Below are 16399 nucleotides of genomic sequence, written 5' to 3'. Positions count from 1 at the left end.
GACTAGGCACTTTACAGCCTTCCAGACTGAATATTGAGTTCAACAATTTTAGATCATGAACTCTCTCTTCCATCCCCACCCCCTTTCCGATTTTCCCCCTCCTTTTTGTTTTTTCCAATAATTTATACAGATTTATCTTTTCCCATCTACTTCCATTATTTTTAAGTGTATTTCCATCCATTGTTTTATCTCTACCTTTTAGCCTATTTCGATCCCTTCCCCCCACCCCACCCCAACTAGGGCTATCTGTACCTTGCTCGTCCTGCTTTCTACCCTTAATTAGTACATTCCTTCAGATAATATCACTATCTTCAACACCTCTTTGTCGTTTTGTCTGTGACATCTTTTGGTTATCTCCACCTATCACTGGCCCTCTATCCAGCTGTTCTTGGTGTTTCTCCCCCCCCACCGGCCCAAAACCAGCTTATAATTCACCTCTCTTCTATTTTTACTTAGTTCTGTTGAAGGGTCATTCGGACTCGAAACGTTAATTGTGCTCCTCTCCACAGATGCTGCCAGACCTGCTGAGTTTTTCCAGGTGTTTTTGTATTGTAAGAGGTAGGTTTGTGTGCCTCATTGCCTACATGAAGTGTTCCCATGTTCATTGTAGTATACCGCACAGGTTCAGGAATTTTCTACAGAATATTGTTTACAATTAAAAGTATTATTATCAGTTTGGCACAAAGGGGCATTAGGCCTTGAGGTGACCATTTTTTTGGTACAGTATGGAGTCCAATTCAGTTCACATTCATGGCCTGAAGATTCTGCAAATACAATTAATTCAAATGAATCTGAAGTTCAGGAAATGCTCATAATTGGAGAATGATTTTCTTTTTTTGTGTAGCACTGCTGTACTGGTATGTTCATGATTTTAACCAGGTAAAATGGGGAACATAGCACATTGTTTCAATTACTGAATTGGATCCAGTCTTTAAATAAAAGTTGTTGCACAAGCATTTCAAATTGAGAAGAATATTAATTAGAACTACAACGAAGTTTGCTGGCTCCTCTCCTCCACCAAATTGTTTTCAGCATTGTTCAACCAGCCAGCCTGTAGCAGAGGGAGTACTAGTGGGGCGTGTAAAGTCAGACTGAAGGGAATTGTTCAATGGTGTAACAAGGGTTAGTTTTGAACCGCTTTAATTTCTAATCTACATAAATGATCCAAACGATTTGATGCAATGTAAATTGGTCGAATTTACTGAAAGCACAAATTTCCATGTCATTAAATGATTTGCATTTTTATAGTGCAGTCACACTTCTGAAATGTTACAAAATGCTTTGCATGATGTATGCCAATCACTGTAGTTATGTAACATAATGCTGCAGCCACTTCAGTACACACAATGTTCCCACAGCCATAATGGGATGAATCATCTGTTTTTGATATTGCTGTTAATCAAATGTTGGCCGGGATGTCCAGAGAACCCTAATTCTTCAATCACTGCCATTAGACCTTTCACGCACATTACTGGAACATTTATTTGAAAAATTTGTTGGAGACCAATCGTCAGGGCATCGCCACAGGTGCTCCTCAGGTTAGCGTCCTAGACCCAACCATCTTCAGCTGCTTCATCGATAACCATCATAAGGTCAGAAGTGGGGATATTTGTTAATGATTCCACAATGCAACTCCTGAGATACTGAAGCAGCCTGTGTCCAACTGTAGCAAGATGTGCACAACACTCAGGCCTGGGCTGATAAGTGGCATGTAACATTCAAGCCACACAAGTGCAAACTACTTCTATTTCCAACAAGAGAGAATCTAACCATCTTCCCTTATTGGCATTACCATCGCTGATTCCCCAGCTATCAACACCCTGGTGGGGTTACCATTGACCAAAAACTGAGCTGAACCAGCCATATAAACATCGTGGTTACAAGAACAGCTCAGAGACTAGGAATTTTGAGGCAAGTAATTCACCTGCCGATTCCTCAAGTCCTGTCCACCATCTACAAGGCATAAGTCAGGAGTGTGATGGAATACTCCCTACTTGCCTGGGTGAGTGCAGCTCCAACAGCACTCAAGAAGCTTGACATCAGCTACGACAAAGACAGCATCTGCAGAGAGGAATACAGTTAACGTTTCAAGTCCGTATGACTCTTCATCAGAACTAAAGAAAAGTAGAAATGAGGTGAAATATAAACTGGTTGAGGGAGGTGGGAGAGGTAGAGCTGGATAGAGGGCCACTGGAGGTAAAGAAGAGATTGCCAAAGATGTCATAGACAAAAGGACAAAGGGGTGTTGACGGTGGTGATATTATCGAAGAAATGTGCTAATAGGTGACATTAAGGGTAGAAAGCAGGACGAGCAAGGTACAGATAGCCCTAGTGGGTGTGGGTTGGGGGGGAAGGGATCAAAATAGGCTAAAAGATGGAGATAAAACAATGGATGGAAATAAAATTTAAAAATAATAGAAATAGGTGGGAAAAGAAAAATATATATTTAAAAAAATATATATAAAAATTTTTTTTTTAAATTTTTCCTTAGTTCTGATGAAGAGTCATACGGACTCGAAATGTTAACTGTATTCCTCTCTGCAGATGCTGTCAGACCTGCTGAGTTTTTCCAGCTATTTTTGTTTTTGTTTCAGATTTCCAGCATCCGCAGTATTTTGCTTTTATCTTAGAGGATAAAATTGAAGGGTTGCTTAACTGGGAGCCAATGTAGATTCAGCGAGCATGGTACAGGGATGATGGGTGAATGAGACTTGGTGCAAGTTAGGATATGGGCAACAGAATTTTGGAGGACCTCAAAATATCAGTGGGTAGTATATAACTAAAACCAGTCGGCTCAAACTAGGCAGTTGTAGCAGTCTGGTTCAGCCTCAGATGTTGCCAGGGTGAAGGTTTGAATCAGTGGCTAGGGAATGGAATTTGTTGCAGGGACCAAAGATAATGGCTTTGGTCTTCCCAATATTTAGTTTGAGGAAATGTATTTTTTTTTCTCCTTTTATTCTTTCATGGGATGTGGGTGTCGCTGGGAAAGCCAGCATTTGTTGCCCATCTCTACTTGCCCTTGAACTGAATGGTTTGCTAGGCCATTGCAGAGGGCAGTTAAGAGTCAACCACATTATTGTGGGCCTGGAATTGCATGTAAGTCAGACCAGGTAAGGATGGCAGATTTCCTTCTCCAAAGGACATTAGTGAGCCAAATGGGTTTTTACAACATGCTCACCACTACAGAGACTAGCTTTCAATTCCAGATTTTATTAATTGAATTTAAATTCCACCAGCTGTCATGATGGGATTTGTACCCATGTCCGCAGAGAGTTAGCCTGGGCCTCTGGATTACTAGCCCAGTGACATTACCAATATGCCACAGTCGTCTCCTCAATTTCTGCTCATCCACATACAAATATGAGGTTTCTGGAACTGTGTCTTTAATTTGGGATAAAATGGAGGAATGCCAAAAAGCTTGGGTGGCTTGGTTGTTAAAGATTAAAAAGGGAGGGGGGCAGGTCCTCTTAATGGGAAGAGGGTGCAAAATATTCATCCTTGTAAACAGTGGCGAGTTAGTCTCCAAGTCCCAGGAAGATGTTAGAAAGGCCATGTTTTGAAATTGTTATAATTTAATTTGTCTCTATTTAATTCCAAGATAGAATGGGGTTGGGTGTCTAGAGAATAGCTAATTAGCATTTCCACCTGGATGCAAGGCCCATGTAATTCATGTTGCCATGGAGATTAGCTTTGAGAGGTGAGGAATCAGATTATGGTTTTGCTAAAATATCATTGAACTTCGCAGACGTGGTCAATCTGCAAGAACCCAAGAGAGACGGAGCAGAAAGAGAGAGGCAGCAAGTCTGTATTGATCACCATGCGAAATGTGGGTGGGAGGTCACACTTGGACTGAAGGGACCAAGATTGTGAAGTTGTAAGATTCACTTAGCTTTGGCTAGAGGTAGGGGTCTCCAGGGTAGCCCAGACTGTGACAGTTAGTTTGGAGATTCAAAGTTATCAGCTGGAAAAGTGAAAAAGAGCTGAGAATCACTTTGGACTGATTCTTGGAGAATGAACTGTCTATTTAAGGTACAGAGTGAGGTATAACCATAGATGGAGATTTTTGGTTGTTTTAAATGTTAAATGGAGTAATCTTTTCTCTAAGGTAGAGTATAATTTGCCTATTGAAATAGTGTTTAGTGAATGTTGCTTTTTGTTTGTGTGTTACAGTAAAAGTCTTAAAACTTGAAATCTCATCATGTGATCCTTTCAGCCACTCACTGGAGGTTTGAATTTCTTTTAAAAAGTTATCAGTCTCTACGGGGATTGTAACACTACTGGATGCCTGACAAGCAATCTGACAGTTTAGGGGCGCTGGAGGTGAAAATTGAGGTGGTAGCGAGGTCGATGTACTGGATGTTGTCGGAGTACCTGTGGAAACTGATGTGCTTTAGTATGAAATCTCTCCAAACAAGTTTTGGTTCCTCTTTATATTTTTCTCAGTGAACCCCTTCTCCTTGCAGAATCTGTACTCCACACTTGAGGTTCACAACTGCCTAGTTTGAGCCTACTGGTTTTGGATATATACTTATATCCTGAAACTGGACACTAAACCTTTAAAGGTGTTTCAGTAGCTGAACTACATCAAAAGTATTAGGTGTAGTTTTTCTTTAAATTGGCTCTTTTAGATAACTGGCTCCTGGAATTTTTTTTTGGGACCCAGATCATTCATGACTGCTGTTTCCCGATGGTATTGTCTGGGTCATTTAAGAATACAAAGTCAAATGACCATTACCTCCAGCACTACTGGGTCTAGAGATAGGTATTCATTTATTTACAAGCTCTGACTCTAAACCAGTTGAATTTTCCTGATTTTATATTAAGTTGATTAGAGTTCACCATTTATCTTCTGATTTCCAAAAGGTAGTTGAGTTGAAGGTGCATATGTCTACATGGAAATATGTTGTGGTGATAATGGGGATCTATCTCAATAAAGGGCAGGACTGAGTACTAAATATTCCTAGGTACAAGATGTTCAGGAAATATAGAGAAGGAAAAAATGGAGGAGGGGCTGCAGCATTGATTAAGGAGAACATTAAGGTGCAAGAGAAAGGATGTTCTAAAGGGGTCAAGGACAAAATTTATTTGGTTAGAGCTAAAACAAAATAGCGATACCATTACACTACTAGTGGGAAAGATATAGAGGAACAAATCTGCAAGAAAATTATAAAAGTTGCAAGAATCATAGAGTAGTTATAATGGGGGACTTTTGTTATCCGAATATAGACTGGGATAGTCATAGTGTAAATGACAGAGGGACATGAGTTTCTAGAGTATGTTTCCAGTCTAAGGAAGTAGGAGGCATTGCTGGATCTGCTTCTGGGGAATGAGATGGGTCAAATTAATCCAGTGTCCATAGGGGAACATTTAGTGGACAATGACCTATGGTATCATAACGTTTAGGTTAGCTATGGATAAGGATAAGGAGCAATCCAGTGTAAAAATAATTAATTGGGGGAGGACCAAACACTGAAACAGTCCAGGCCCAAATGCAGCAAGACCTGGACAATATCCAGGCTTGGGCTGACAAGTGGCAAGTAACATTCATGCCATACGTGCCATGCAGTGAACATCTCCAGCAAGAGTGAATCTAATTGACACCCTCTCCACAAATGTTCACTCCCTCCACCACTGACACACAGTGGCAGTAGTGTGTACCATCTACAAAATGCACTGCAGGAAATCACCAAGGCTCCTTAGACAGCACCTTTCAAACCCACGACCACTACCATCTAGAATTACAAGGGCAGCAGACATATGGGAACACCACCATCTGGCAGTTCCCCTCCAAGCCACACACTATCCTGACTTGGAAATATATCGCTGTTCCTTCACTGTCGCTGGGTCAAAATCTTGGAGCTCCCTCCTTAGTAGCACTGTGGGTGTACCTACACCACATGGACTGCAGCGGTTCAAGAAGGCAGCTCATCACTGCCTTCTCAAGGGCAATTAGGGATGGGCAATAAATGCTGGCCTAGCTAGTGATGCCCACATCCCATGGATGAATTTTAAAAAAAGAGTTGAGAACGGATCTGTCCCAGGTAAATTGGAATCAAAGGCCAGGATTTTCCAGCCCTGCCCATGGCTGGACTGCAAATTCCTACCCAAAGTCAATAGACGTTTGGCTGCCTCTCTGAATTTTCCTTCCTGCCCATGGTGGGACCCGTCACTGGTGGGACCAGAAAATCCCAGCCAAAGATTGACAGACAAAGCAATAACTGAACAATGGGCTACTTCAAAGAGGAGAATTTGGGTACAGCCAAGGTTTTTCCATGAAGGGTAAAAGTAGGGCAAATAAAGCCAGATCCCCCTAGATGTTGAAAGAAATACAGAGTAACATGAAGTAGAAAAAAGTGCATATGAGATGTCAGGTGGATAATATAATTGAGAACCAGGCTGAATATAGAAGGTTCAGAGGGGAGTGAAAAAAGAAATAAGAGAACGAAAGAGATGGCATTAGAATATCATGAGGTATGTAATGATGGAAATGTATAAAACATTGGTTAGGCCACAGCTGCAATTTTGTGTACAATTCTGGTTACCGCATTACATGGAGGACATAATTGCCCTGGAGAGTGTACAGGGGAGATTTACAAGGATGTTGCCGGGGCTGGAAAATTGCAGCTATGAGGAAATATTGAATCAGCTGGGGTTGTTTTCCTTGGTACTGAGGAGGCACTGGGGTGACCTGATTGAGGTGTATAGGCTAATGAGGGGCCTAGATAGAGTGGACAAGGATGCCCTATTTCCCTTAGCAGAGAGATCAATTACCGGGGGACACAGGTTTAACGTGATTGGTGAAAGGATTAGAGGGGGCATGAAGAAAAACCTCTTCACCCAGAGGGTGGTGGGTGTTTGGAATTTGCTGCCTGGTTTGATGGTAGATGCAGAAACTCATTTAAAAGATACCTGGATCTGCACCTCAAGTGCTGTAACCTGCAAGGCCACGGACCGGGTGCTGGAAGGTGGGATTAGAATAGGTAGCTAGTTTTTTTATTTATTCTTTTTTGGCCGGTGCAAACACGATGGGCTCAATGGCCTCTTTCTGTGTTCTTAACTTTCCTATGGGAAGAATTTTTCAGTCAGTGTGTGGGGGCGGGCCCGACACCCGGACACACAAAATGACGCGCGATGATGTTGGGCTTGTGTTCCGATGACATCACGCCAAGTTGAGATGTTTTGTTCGGCGGGTGTGCATGGGAGTCGGCTGCGTGCCTGCCGAAATGTAAACTGCCTGTTGAAGCCATTAAGGATCTAATTAAGGTTATTGCAAACGCTGCACGTCCAGCCTTAAGGTTGGCGGGCAGGTGAAAAGCCCAAGGGCCTTCGTTTTTTAGGAAGCCTCATCTGCGAGCTGGATGATTTCTCCTAAAGCCTTTATTGAATACATTTTAAAATTTTCATAAATATAAAAACATCCCAATTCATGTGACATGTTTAAATACATTTTTAAATCTTTAATTTTAATATCAACTCAATCTCCCTGAGGCAGCTCCATGCCTTGGAGATTGAAGAGCTCTTTCGCGCACATGCGTGCGAAAGAGCGTTGGCCCCGACTCTCACTCCTCCCTCCATCCGCACAGGTGGTGTTGAGCGCTACCAGTCACGTCTTACACTGGGTGGGAGTAAAATGGCGGCGTGGAGCCAATTGCAGGCAGTGATCGGCCTTGCGCCCGAGCCTGCCCGCCACATGAAATTTCTGCCCTGTAGTTCTAGATAGTAGCCAACATAAAGAAAATACAAAAGTTTTCTATAGGCATATGAATAGTGAACAGGTGGTAAAAGAAGGGGTAGGGCCAATTAGAAACGTTTTTATGCAGCAAATGGTTAGGATTTGGAATGTACTGCCTGAGAGTGTGATGGAGGCAGGTTCAGTCAAGGTCTTCGGAAGAGAATTGAATAATAAGCTGAGGGGAAAAGAGAATTGCAGGGCAATGAGGAAAAGGTGTGGGAATGGGATGAGGTGAGTTGCTCTTGCGGAGAGCTGGTATGGGCTTGACAGGCTGAATGGCCTCCTCCTGTGCTTTAACCATTTTATGATTCCCACAACCCCTGCCTGTTTCATCTTAGAGTGAACTGTCGTTTTTTGCGTATCTGGAAAGCTTTAGCATACCACTAATATTAGCTTGGCTTTCTTCTCATCTGTGATGTCTAACCAGAATAGCTAATTTTTTGGCTTTCTATCACTTTAGAAAGCACACCATTTAACACGCACGTTTGTGCACACCGCCACCTTTTCTGTTCACGCTATTTTTTTCTCTAAAGCTATCCATTTCTGTTACGACCTCTAGCCCCACAATGCTCTCAGATATCTGTGCTGCTCCAATTCTAGTCTCTTGTGCATTCCTGATTTTAATTATTACACCATTGGTAGCTGTGGCTTCAGCTGCTGAAGCCCTAAGCTCTGAAATTCCCTCCCTAAACCTCTCTGCGTTCTTTTCTCTTTCCTTCGTTAACACCTCCCGCTTTGATCCCAAACCCCCCCCCCCCCCAACCCCCCGCCCCGCCTACCCCCGCCCTAACTTAATGCTCCTGTGAAATGCCTTGGAATGTTTTACTGCAATTTCAAAGACATTATATAATATAAATTGTTATTGTTGTAAAAGCTCTAAATCTTGAAGGTTATGGTCAATCTCATTATTTGGAAATAACAAATGTTCTAATATTCCTACCTGTTGTGGATCCCTGCTGCTACTATAGCCTCCAGCATTGCATATTATTTCTAATTCTTTTAGTATTCAACTACATACACTGTAATGTAGTTACCTCATTCCATTTTCCCAGATGTTCACCTTTTTCTGATCTTTGGGTTGCATCTGAGTCTTAGGGCATGAATCTAATTCACTCAAAACTCATTTGCTCACACAAGAGTTTAATTCAGGCCCTTTGTATGCACACCCAGCTGCTCACCTGGGACCCTGCACCCCCCCCTCCCCCATATCTATTTGAAATGATTCTCAACCGCTGCCTCAATGTTGTTACAAGTCTCTCTCTGCCCTATTTAATTTTGATACGGCCTGTCTGTCCTGTAATAGTACTGTTGTTTGTTAGGATAATAGTCAAAAGGCTTAATTGCATTAGAAAGGCTGTCGGAAAAAAGAAAACTGTTTCCATGTGTAAATTTAATGAGCTGTACGGCAAGATTAGATACAGTTTTGAAAGATGGTGATTTAAGGAGAGATCTCACCGAGGTTTATTATATGGCTCATGATAGCCCCTCAACACTTTTTAAAAAAAATAAATTTCTCGCCCTTGTGTTTAAATCTCTTCATGGCCTCACGCCTCACTATGGCTGTAACCTCCTCCAGCCCTATAACACTACTTAAACTCTGCTTTCTTTCCGGGTTCTCGCACCTCGCCACCACCACCACCGCCCCTCCACGCCCACTTCCCATACTATAGGCAGTTGTGCCTTCAGCTGCTTAGGCCCCATGCTCTGGAATTTCCTCCTTAAACCCTGCTGGCATGCTCTCATTCTTTAATGCCCTCCTTAAAACCCATCTCTTTGACAAAGCTTCTGGCCACTCCTCCTAAAACCACGTACTTTGGCTCTGTATCCATTTTATTGGTCATGCCTCTGTGCACCTTGGTTTGTTTTTGTATGTCCAAGTTATATAAACGTAAATCACTCTTATGCTATTTAATAATTTTGTTAAAAGTGAAGCTCTTTACTCAAAGCAGTCAAAATTGCTTCAATGTGCCATTAAAAATGAATTCATGTTGCACTTCTGCTATGGATTGTCATGAGAGTTTCGTGTCTAATTCCAGTCAGCCAATGTGAAGTCAGCAGATCAAACCTTTGATTCTGCCATTCCAGAGCTGTCCTCATCTGAAAAAATGCAGCAAGAAGAAAATGATGGTAAGCTTTGGAGATGTCTGTCATTATAGATTGAAATCAATTATTTGTAGTTCATTGAAAGTACTGAATCAGTGTGAAATTGTCATCAAGGCTCATGATGTACAAGGAGGTATTTCAAAGGCATTCGTTTATATGTTAAAACAGTTCATTAACTCATTGACAGCAGCCACATTTGCATATTATGAATAATTTAGATGTGTCCACCCAATAGTTGTAAATCTCAAGTGTACAGAAAGTCATTTTTTCCAACACTGCAGCGCAATGTATCCCAATCACATGCACTCAAACTGACCCATTTTTGCAACACAAAACTCCTTCATCCCCTTTTTCCTTGGCCTCTGATTGTTCACTCTCCTTATAATCAACCAACATTGAGCTTGCTGCCTGGGAGATTATGGCTTTAGATCAGGATGTCAACACCATGGAATGGTAATCAAAGTGTCACCCAGCAAGAACTGCACTTCTAATATATTTATTTATGAATTGCTGGATTATCTATCCTCATCTTTTTACATTTCACATTGTGAAGGTGTGCCAGGATTTGCAACTAACCTGAAAGTTGTTTTATGGCCATTTAAAGCTTGTCACCTATCCGGCTTATGAATTGTAATTCATAACTGCTTTGTGCTTTTGAATATATGTTTCCTTTTTAGGCGAGCCTGAACATGGGCCAAATGTCGATTGCCTCAGTGTCTCTCCTAAGGAAGCATTAGGTATGTTGTTTAGCCTTTACATTGTTTTACTGTAAGAGTGCATTTTTGTACATAACTTGTGTAGGTTCATAGATCAATATACCAGTATTTTGTCAAGTAACAGAACGATTGATATTAAATATGCGTTTGAAGTCCTTAAAAATATTTTTATGGGAAATCAGCGTGTGTAATATTCTAAAATGTACACGTATAAAAGATATCCATAGATTATTTATTACACTAAAAGGAGAAGGTTCCTTAATGACATCAGTGCCATGACAGGGTCTTTACCTAGGATATTCCTCTACAATTTGTAGGATTTCGTAGAATTCTTTCTCCATATAAGCCAGGCCTCTTAAGATATATGTGCTGAGTTAGTGTGGGCTGGAGAATGGTGTGTTTGTGTGCATGCCTCAAATTTGGCTCTGCTTCAGCACCCTTGCCCAAAACTAAAACTAAAATTATTTCAGGAAGTACAATAATGCTAGTCGTGACTAGTATGATTTTTGTGACAGCTGTTAGAAATTGATATTCAGCCACCATTTTATATTCTTCTCAATAGATCATTAATTAACAAAATATTTTGGGGGAAGGCAAGGTTCCCAGGAAAGCATGAATAAAAATATGAAAAAACGACTAAATTTCTGACTGCAAAAGAAGCTTCCATATTTCATATGTGGACCAGAGCTTCACACCACAAAATTGAGTGGGCACTGCCCACAACATTTTGGCTATCCATTTCCATGGACTGAAAATGATGGATAGCACATGCTGAATTCTTGCTTTCCAGTCGGACGTCCAAAGCTTTGTGCTATATATGCTAAAGATTAAAATTTACCCTAATATGGCACAAATCACTAGGCAATAATTGGGACTAAATTTCTTAGAATATTTCAAAATCAGGAGATGATTTCAAGATGGATTAAAACCAAGATAGCTTCCAGAACTAAGGTAACAACTTTGGATTTAATGAAAATTGAATACGGCTGAAAATCTTTGCATCACTCATGGATTGAAGCTAATAAAAGACAGGCTGTTTACAATCAATATTTTTGCATCAGAATATTAGAGGTTTTGGGAAAGCATGTTTAAAGACAATGCTTAATTATGTTGAATTTTATTGTGAATCTTTTCAGGTTGTTTCATTTTGAATTTTAATGTAGAATTTAAAGACTTAAAATTATGAAAATGCTGTAATGTAGAAAATATGGATCATAGTACATGAGGTAAAGAAATGTTTTGGCTGTTACTCAGAAATTCTCATTTGTTTTTCCCTATTTTAGCTGACTCAATGAGTTTAGTTTCTGCAGGAATCACACCTAACAAAGGTGACTGTTAAGGTGTTTGTGATCTACCATTGGCTGCTTCGATTTTCTGAGCCAAAGTGTACAGATGGACTTGGGCACAATTCCACGAATTGGGAGGAACTACTATTTAACACCACAAAGATTTAATGCATTAAATTAATTTATTTAGTGTGTTTACTAGTTCTATTTTTTCAAAAAAAATCTTTTGGGTCAACTGGTTATTTTAACACTTTCCAGCTTGTATTTTGTTCTTGTCCTAATCATTTCCACTTTCCAGCTTGTATTTTGTTCTTGGCCTAATCATTTCAGCCACCACTTGTAGAGTTTATTTATTCAGGTGAATGAATCTCTTTTTTTCTCTTTCTCACATTAACTTTCATTTTTCTTCACTCTTCATCTCTTCCCTTTATTTTTCTTTCCTCTTCTCTCTTTCTTCATCTTGCTCAATCTCTCTCTCTTTCTCCTCCACTCACCTTGCTGTGTCTTTCTGTCTAAGATGGAAAATTATTTGGCAAGATTAGTAAATGCTTTCATTTACCATTCCTTGACATGTAATGTATTATTTAAGCTGATGCCCTCACTAGAATAGCAGAAACATGTAATATTTATCTGCAGATATCACTAACAATAATTGTACTCTTTTCTCTGTTTGCCTGTGTTTCCTCAACTTTCAAATAGCCATTTCAATATATGTTTTAATGTTTGTAATTAACTTCTCTGGATCATTACTGAAGCAAAGCATCATTCGTTTGCATAGCATAATGAGTAAAGGTCCAGGATAGCATATTAACGTGATCTCTGCTCCTATTACAAACTTACTTTCTCAAAGAGGCTGGAAAGAGTTAATTTAATTCATTTGTATCTTTGTCTATTCTGTTTTCCCACAAAACTAACCGGCGAAATGCTTTCTCTTTTAATTTTTATCTGTAGTAATTTGCATCTCTTAATTTTCATGGCTTATGAGTACTGTTCCTTTTACACTGTGCTGCTATTGCTTGTGCAAGAAGCTTGTACAGAAAATAAAATATTACTGTAAAGTCAATTTTATAGTATAATTTAGTGGTAAAACAGGCCTGTGAATCCATAATTCAGATGCTGCTCCTTTAGCATTATGTATAATATGGTAAAGTTGCTATTGCATGGAAATGTATTTTGGAATTGTGTAACTTAAGCTCAAACATCAATTTCAGAACATTTGGCATAACCTGTTTCCTGCGAAATACATTATTTACTCGAGGTAATGCCTGAGTAGAGAAATATATTAACTCCTGATTTGGATTCGTTGACAGATGTCAAGTCCTCTATCATAACAAAAAAGAAGCCTACTGCAGCAAAGAAAATGGTGTGTATTTTGAGTTATTTCTGTTGTACAATTTGAGGTTTTAGGAACCTCATTTAGATTTGAGGAACTTTGATTGATAGAGCGACTTTATTATATCTGTCTTAGAATTCTGTGCTTTCTTTCTCCTTCACAGCCACATGGTAAAACTACCCATCACATATGCACTTTACAGCAAAAAGCACAAAAATCACAAACTGAGAACCCTGGTTTATTTTCTGTATCCCTCTTATCAGTTTGGGATTTAAATGTCACACTTCGGACATGTCAAAAAGTATAACACAAAATAAGAAATTCATTCATTTTATGTTGCATTCTTCTGACTTGGATCTAATAATCTATACCCATCTGCCAATCTTCACGTTTCTCTCGCCAACAGTGTTTGGAGAAGTGCCTTTGTGCAATGTGGCCATGGGCTTGTCATAGTCATGTGATCTCTGATGTCATCCTTGCTGTATAAAGGCTTGAGAGCAGAAGTCATTTTGTCCACAACTTGGAACATGGTGTCAGGAGTGTGCAGCTGAAATTTAATGGATTTTAGAACATAAGAAATAGGAGCAGGCGTAGGCCATTCAACCCTTCAAGCTCGCTCTACCATTCAATGAGATCATGGCTGATCTTCTACTTGAAGAATTTTCCTACACTATCCCTATATCCGTTGATGCTTTGATATGTAGAAACCTATTGATCTCCATTCTGAACATGCTCAATGACTGATCTTCCACAACCCTCTGGGACAGAGAATTCCAAAGATCCATCACCCTCCGAGTGAAGAAATTCCTCCTCACTTCAGTCCTAAATAACCTGCCCTTTTTTCTGAGACTGTGTCACCTGGTTCTGGACATCCCAACCAGGGGAAACACCCTTCTCGCATCTACCCTGTCGAGCCCTGTTAAGAATTTTGTATGTTTGAGTAAGATCATCTCTCGTTCTTGTAAACTCCAGAGAATAAAGGCCCAGCCTATCTAATTGTTCCTCACAGGACAATCCCTCCATCCCAGGAATTAATTTAGCGAGCCTTGTATGGCAAGTATATCTTTCCTTGGGTAACGAGACCAAAATTGCACACCATGGTTAGGTCTTGCCTAGCTCTTATATAATTGCAGTAAGACATCTTTAGTCCTGTACTCAACTCCTTTTGCAATAAAGGCCAACATAACATTTGCTGCCTTAATTGCTTGCTGCACCTGCATGTTAGCTTTCAGTGACTCGTGAACAAGGGCACCCAAGTCCCTTTGAAGTTCAATACTTCCCAGCCTCTCATTTAAGAAATACTCTGCCTTTCTATTCTTCCTACCTAACCTCACATTTCTCCACATTGTATTCCAACTGCCAAACTTTTGCCCACTCACCTAGCCCCTCCAAATCCCCTTGAAGCGCCTTTGCATCCTCCTCAACCCTCACTTCCACCTAGTTCTGTGTCGTGTGCAAACTTGGAAATATTACCTTTAATCCCCACATTGGGGGCCCAAGCATTGATCTGTGCAGCACCCCACCAGTCACAGCCTGCCAACCTGAAAATAACCCATTGATTTCTACTCTGTTTTTGATAGCTGTGTAAGAAACAGCAGAGAGTAACTAATACTTCAGTCTGCAGCTTTGTACAGGACATTGGTCACTGGGTAAGTCAGTAAGGCTTTGAATATTCCAGTACCTGCCCTTCTGGCAATGAAATCTGCATTTGAAAAGCAATTGGAAATTCTTCTGATTTCAGTGGCAAAACTATGAAATTGCCACAGAGTTACATAAGAAACCTGTGAACAGAGTAGCAATCTTGTTATCAGCGCTGGGGAAAGAATGCTACAAGTTATATTGCACTCTAGACCTCAAGAGCAGAAAAGCCAGTTTTATGAAATGTTGAATGCCTTAAGGACCCATTTTGAGCTCTCCACTAACGTTACTTATGAATGCTACGTGGTCAACACCAGAGCTCAGGAAGAGGGGATTAGTATGTGACTGCATTGAGATGCCTAGCTGAATCTTGAGTTTGAGCAGCTTAAGGAAGATCTGATTAGAGAGAAAGGATTGTCTTAGGAACCAAGAGATTCGGCCATGAGAGCTCGTCTGCTGAGAAGCAAAGCTTATTCTTAAGAGCTATTGACGTGCAGAAGCTCTGAAATGGTCAACCATCAGTTGCAGAACATTGATGAGAGAACTGACAAGGCTTTACACTCTGCTGAGAGGCAGTTCAGACCTTCCAAGCACAAAATAATGGAGGGAAAGAAGAACTATTTGCAGGAGGCCCAGTAGAAAGATCAAGGCCAGAGTACTGGATGTAAATATTGTGGAGGACTCCACACAAAAGAAAAGGAAGCATATCCAGTGTGGTGAAAGCAGTGCTCTAGCTGCAAGAAGCTGAATCACTTTGCACTCTGGAAAGAAGAAAAACAAGCCTATAAAGATGGTTTTGGCAAGGTGTCAGACGGTGAACCTGGTGAATCACTGCACCCTAGAACACATTGGCACCTTCAAGTCTCAAGGAAAAAATGATTTGTGACTATTAGAATGATAACTGCAGAAGAAGAGCATCATGTAAATATGAACTGTCAGATAGACACCAGTGCTAGTGCAACATCTATGAGCTTTGCAGACCTGTGTGAAGATTGCTCAAGATGGTGACCAAAAAATGAAGCCATTGGTGATATAGTTGAGGCTACATGATTGAACAATGCTCACCCTTAGAGGGGAAACTAAGCTGAGAAGCCAATGCAGTTGGAAGAAAGAAGATTTGCAGTTCCAAATAGTAGACACTAAGCAAAATCCACTCATCCTAGCTGAAACAAATCAAAAGATTGGACTGGTAACCCTCCACATGCCAGAAGAGGTTTGCACCGTTTTGCATGGAACAAAACCATTGACCGCTGAACGAATTCTAAAAATGTATAAAAATGTCTTCATTGGTCTTGGGTGTCTTCCTGGTGAATACCATCTTGAAGTAGATGAAAGTGTGACACCAGCTCGGTGTCTTTCGAAGAGCGTTCCAGCAGCTCTCAAGTTCAGCCTGAAAGACAAGATAGAGGAGCTTGAAAAAATGGGACTAATCAAGAAAGTGACAACTCCTACAGACTGGATTAGCAGCATGATAGCAGTGAAACAACCTGTAAAGCGAGTGTGTGCATTGATCCAAAGGACCTCAAAAAGCTTTAAAGAGAGTTCACTGCTCCATGTCAACCATCGAAGAAATTTTGCCACAACTCAACAA

At 40.5% G+C, this 16399-nt stretch overlaps 1 protein-coding gene across 2 annotated transcripts in view; it reads left to right on the top strand.

Annotated features, from left to right (window-relative positions):
* LOC144696660 (ADP-ribosylation factor GTPase-activating protein 3-like) overlaps window positions 1-16399 on the top strand; it is a 93579-nt gene that overhangs the window by 33516 nt on the left and 43664 nt on the right. The window contains exons 6-9 of one of the 2 annotated variants that reach the window (XM_078568217.1): window positions 9769-9859; window positions 10513-10572; window positions 11835-11879; window positions 13148-13200. In XM_078568217.1, coding sequence (XP_078424343.1) covers window positions 9769-9859; window positions 10513-10572; window positions 11835-11879; window positions 13148-13200 — 249 coding nt within the window. The remainder of the gene's footprint in view (window positions 1-9768; window positions 9860-10512; window positions 10573-11834; window positions 11880-13147; window positions 13201-16399) is intronic. The other variant, XM_078568219.1, reaches the window with a different exon arrangement.

This window comes from Cetorhinus maximus, chromosome 22 (genome assembly GCF_964194155.1).
Source record: "Cetorhinus maximus chromosome 22, sCetMax3.hap1.1, whole genome shotgun sequence".
Taxonomy (NCBI): domain Eukaryota; kingdom Metazoa; phylum Chordata; class Chondrichthyes; order Lamniformes; family Cetorhinidae; genus Cetorhinus; species Cetorhinus maximus.
This window is presented reverse-complemented; position numbering and strand designations above follow the sequence as displayed.